Source organism: Melanaphis sacchari, unplaced genomic scaffold (genome assembly GCF_002803265.2).
Source record: "Melanaphis sacchari strain LSU unplaced genomic scaffold, SCAv2.0 Contig130_pilon_pilon, whole genome shotgun sequence".
NCBI lineage: Eukaryota > Metazoa > Arthropoda > Insecta > Hemiptera > Aphididae > Melanaphis > Melanaphis sacchari.
Genome location: NW_020270535.1, coordinates 575,757 through 580,950, shown reverse-complemented (window position 1 = coordinate 580,950; position 5,194 = coordinate 575,757). Strand labels below are relative to the sequence as shown.

At 27.2% G+C, this 5,194-nt stretch overlaps 1 protein-coding gene across 2 annotated transcripts; it reads left to right on the top strand.

The window, feature by feature from the left end:
- Window positions 1-6: 6 nt before the first annotated feature.
- LOC112591293 (ferritin subunit) lies at window positions 7-3,358 on the top strand. Of its 2 annotated transcripts, none has more exons than XM_025335064.1 (6): window positions 7-98; window positions 505-617; window positions 698-816; window positions 957-1,115; window positions 1,196-1,342; window positions 3,074-3,358. In XM_025335064.1, exons 2-6 carry the CDS (start codon window positions 542-544, stop codon window positions 3,230-3,232), a joined length of 660 nt encoding a protein of 219 aa, XP_025190849.1. In that variant the 5' UTR covers window positions 7-98; window positions 505-541; the 3' UTR covers window positions 3,233-3,358. The 2 variants fall into 2 exon arrangements, with proteins under 2 accessions (XP_025190849.1, XP_025190850.1); XM_025335065.1 differs by lacking the exon at window positions 7-98 and adding an exon at window positions 160-183.
- The last annotated feature ends 1,836 nt before the right edge of the window (window positions 3,359-5,194 follow it).

Genomic DNA, 5,194 nt, shown 5'->3' with positions numbered 1-5,194 from the left:
GTGTGTCAACCTTTCGTCGTGACTCCGTAGTATTCGCCTGCAACAGCTCCGTCGCTCGCGTGCCCGTCGACAACACAATTTTTCCTTCGGTGGACCAGGTACGACTTTCATCGTTTTCCACACTAACACACATTTAATATTATATTATTTCAGTGACGAACACCACCTCGTCGTAGCGTTTCGGTACGACTTAAATGCCGTTGTTATTATTAATATGATATTTTTTTTCATTCCTTTCCGCATCTCTTCGCCCCGCCCCCTCTCTCCCGCCGAGCCGATACGTTATTATTATTTTCTTAGAACACTAAGCATAATATAATGCAATATTATTCATGTGCATATATATACTATTTATAATTACTGTTTGCCCGTCATTGTCTCGTCGTCTTCGTTTGACGTAATACGCGACCCGCTATCGTTCCTCGTCCATTGCGTACTAATATTATAGTATTATCAATACTCCGTTGTTATTGTTGCTACATTCGTCTTTACTCTTTGTTTCAGTTCAAAGTTTTCAACGATATCGTCGCACACCAGAATCATGTTCAAGCTTTCGCTGTTCTGTGTGGCAGCCGTTCTTTTCGTGGCCGGCCAAGAGGCGCACGGAAAAATGACCTGTAAGTATTGTCATTATCGTTTATTCTAAAATGCTACATGTATGACAATCATTTATAATTTTTGTTTTATTCTTTCTCAGGTAAATTGCCTCAGGTCCAGATTCCAGATGATTGGATCACCATGGTTACCCCGTGTACGAAAAAAATGAAAGAACAAGTCCAGGAAGAACTCACTGCAGCAATGACATATTTTGCAATGGTGATTAGAAATTATTTTATTATTTTTGATTGTCTGTCGGTTTACACTAAAAAATTAATTGTGTACAACCAGTTAGAGCTCAAAATATGTAATTGAAAATAAAGTAACTTTATTAATGTGCTTGTATCGTGTATTTTTAGGGAGCACATTTTTCTAAGGACACAGTAAATCGTCCAGGATTTGCAAAAATATTCTTTGAAAGTGCCAGTGAAGAACGTGACCATGCTATCAAAATTATTGGATATTTGTTGATGAGAGGAGGTTTAACTAAAGAGATCAGTCAATTAATTCGTGATCCTGTATGTAAATATATCTATAACCCATATTATATAACTTATATTAGTTGTTTTATTACATGTATATATATATTTATTTATAGCAACCTTTGTCTGAAACATGGGCTGATGGCTTAAGTGCATTGAAGGATGCTTTAAAATTGGAAGCTCATGTTACACGTAAGATAAGAGATATTGCCACCACATGTGAGGAACCTGGACGTGATGGACAAGATTTCAATGACTATCATGTGAGTAGTATTTTATTTTATCAGTGTTACGTGACATATTACTAATTAAAAAGAAAAACAAAAATAATTAATGAATGAATGGATATTAAATTTAATAAGAGTTTTTATCAAAATAATACTTCAACATTTATTCTTTGTCGATTTGTCACTAAGGCTTTATCATTATGAGTGTTTCTAAGATCACTTGACTCTTAATGGTGTTATAACTATATAATATTAATAGTTTAATATATGTATGTATAGTACTTGGAATATTAATTAATAGGTATGTTATCATTATTAATAATTAACTTTTATGATAACTCTCAACTATATTAATTATTTATTATCTATTATACAATCCTGTTATAAGTATTACATTAACAATGAAGGTATGAAATACTAATCGCAAAAAAATATATCAAAATTAAAGACTTATTAAAAATAGTTCAACTAGTTGTATGCACTATTTAAGTACTATTAACACAAAGATACCGTTTTTATCTTTCAACTATTCCTTAATAATAAATCAAACATTATGTTGGTTGTAGATTATTACATACATAATACAATTCAAAAACCTTTGTTAATCTAGATTTTCATAAAGTATAAAAACTATCCTTTATTGTCTTTTCTGCAAGTTGTTCGAAAATGACTAAAATAACTAATTTATTTTATAATAGTTCATAACTATTCATTATTTTGTACAAAATATATTTAAGTTATAAACAATTTATAATATATGCTAAATTTTCTATTTTCTGAATCTATGATTAATTGCTGATTAGACAGTCCAAATAAAATATTATTATAACATTTACATTTAGCTAATAATTTATCAGGACAAATATTCTAAATCTTTGGTTTATCATTGGACTAAGCTTAAATGATACTATTAGTTATTACCATTAATATTTCTTTTGTTAACTTTCTTTTTTATTTATCAAAACTTATTTGGTATGTCATGCAATGCCATGCCAAATTGTTATTTAAGATGCATTAAGATTCTTTACGTCTTGTATAGAATATCTTAAAAAGGACATCTATACAAAATGTACCCTATGTATTTGTCACTAATGTATTATTACAATTAACGAGACAATTGTTGATACTATACAACTATTATTTGACAAAGTTTTGAATATAAGTATTTAATTTATTTACATAAAATTAATTACCTTTTCTACACATGTTTTATATATTTACTTTTTTTTCTAAAGTAACCATTATTAGTCATTGCTAATTATTTACATGTTGTTAAAAATATTATTTTCACTATTTGAGTAGATAATATTAATATTTAAACAATATAATATATTTTAGAGAATTATAACATAATAATTTGGCCAACTAAATTGTATACTAATTAATCATGTATACAAATAAAGAACTTAGTATGCTCTTCTTTACTTTGTTCATTAATAAAAACATGTATCTCTTACATTCATTATCAACTAACTTAGTATCTTAAATCATTATTTATTTATATTTTATAACTATAATTAGTTAGGCATGTGTTAGTTCCTTATATTAAGTATACTTTAGCCTATTCAATATCTTTAATAAAAGTGAAAGGTTTAACCATTTAAAATAATACTAATTATAATATTACTAATAGAAATAAATATTTACATAACAATTGTTGCTATTGGACTAACCAAATTCTGTTATACCAAATAATTAAAAAACCCATTTTTATTTAATTTTATTTAAACAGGTTTGAATAAATAGATTTTGTTTAATTATTTTTAGTTGGTTGATTGGTTAACTGGTGATTTCTTAACTGAACAATATGAAGGTCAGCGTGACTTAGCTGGTAAAATATCTAATCTTGGTAAGATGTTAGAAGCACATGGAGCTCTCGGTGAGTTCCTCTTTGACAAGAAACTTTTGACTGGAGCTGCAGTTTAATTTACATTATTATGAACAAAATATGAACTTTACTCTTAATTACGAACATTATCCAAACATTTTTTTTTTTAATGTAATTATGTGAAATGATTATTACTCATAGATAAACTTATTCATAAAATTAACCAACTATTGTATTTAAGTACAGTCAATATTAAAATACAATTTTATTATATTTTTCACAAACATAGATTAAAAATAAATATATATTTACAGCTACATTGTATTACATGATTTTTTTATCAATATTTTTTAATTAGTATAAAATTAATTAAATTATTATTTAATATTGTTGGCCATAATATTTAATTTTAATCCAATTAAATATATGATATTACTTTATTTGTAAGTAATTATTGCACTCTAAGACTTATAAACAATCACGAGGAATCAAATGTTTATCTTTTATTATATTGTATTTGTTTATGACAGTGCTTGAATTGAGAAAAATTAAAAAGGTGGGCACATAAATGTAAAAAAAAATGTGTCCACCTGAATATTTAAATGTCATTTATTATAAGAGATAGTAAAAAAAAATATGCATAAATGTTTATTTATAGAAAAAAAGCTGTCCTCTCTTTATTCAAGCACTGGTTTACAGTGACATATTAAAAAAAATATATATCTTGGAGACATTATTTCTTCCTTGTATTCCTTATTTCTATTTATGTTAAAACCATTTCCAAAATTACTCCATATTAGTTTTAACAGTTATCATTTGTTAACAAATTATTATTACTCATAGTAATGTCTAACTTAATTTTATTATTACATTTAAATGATAATACAAAATTGTAGAGAACCTTTTTATAAACTAAATTTTGTACAATTTATTTTTTGTATCATTCTTTAAAATAATAATAGTCATTATCAAGTATCAATATAGGTGTATTATGCAATTAAACTACTTGTGATGTATGAAATTATTTGATTTTTATTTACAAATATATTATTTATTATATTTGAGTTTTACAATTTTTTCTTTCCTGTTGTATTTATTAACCTATATAGAAATAGATCTGAGGGCTAAGATGGTTAAAAAAAAAATAGTGGAAGATTATCTATACCAATTAATTGCTAGAGAGAGAAAGAAGTTTAGTAACATTTTTAGAAAAAGAACACCACATTCTTTAGGTCCCATCATAGGCATTGACTATCTCTTTCTAACAAGGTTGCCAGGAAATAAAAGATGCTTAGTGTGCATCTATCATATACGTAATATGATTATATTTGACCATCAGTTGTCTTCAGTGGTGTAGTGGAGGATACACGGCGTGTACCCACTTCCTAATTTTATAACTATGCGTGTACCTTTAACGAAAATCGTAGTACGCGGGTACACGGAGCATGAATAAGATGAATTAACGTTACCCAGCAAATAATATGTATATTCATTAAACTTTGATATTTAATAATTAAAATGATAAGCGTAATAATTTGTTTATTTCACGGACTAAGAAAAGATCATAAAAGTCCGTGGTTTATTTGTACCACGGCTGTAGTAGTACTATCTTAAATCGTGTTGTACAGAGTCTTTTGTACACAAATCTATTTTTAAACCATTTGGTAACGTTCACAATATTGTTGTTTTGCCCAGTTATCAGTTATTGTTCCAAGTATTCATTACAATTTTATATAAACCTTCTGTCCCTAGTACTTGTTCAATATGCTATCAACTCTGAGTATTTGGTCTACCATAATTTTATGTTGGTCGATGATTAAATATGCTATTTATAAATGAAAATTATGGTTTTGTTTACCAAATATGTTATAATCACTAGTAGATAACATGAACGAGTACTTATTAGGAGGTTGTGGGGAACGTAGCCCACCACGTTTTATTTTACAATGATTCAGGCGTGTACCCATAAAAATTTTTAAGACTACATCATTGGTTGTCTTACGTCTAAGTTAATATTTTGAGACGTGGTTTAGTGGTTATTGATTGGACAACACATGAAA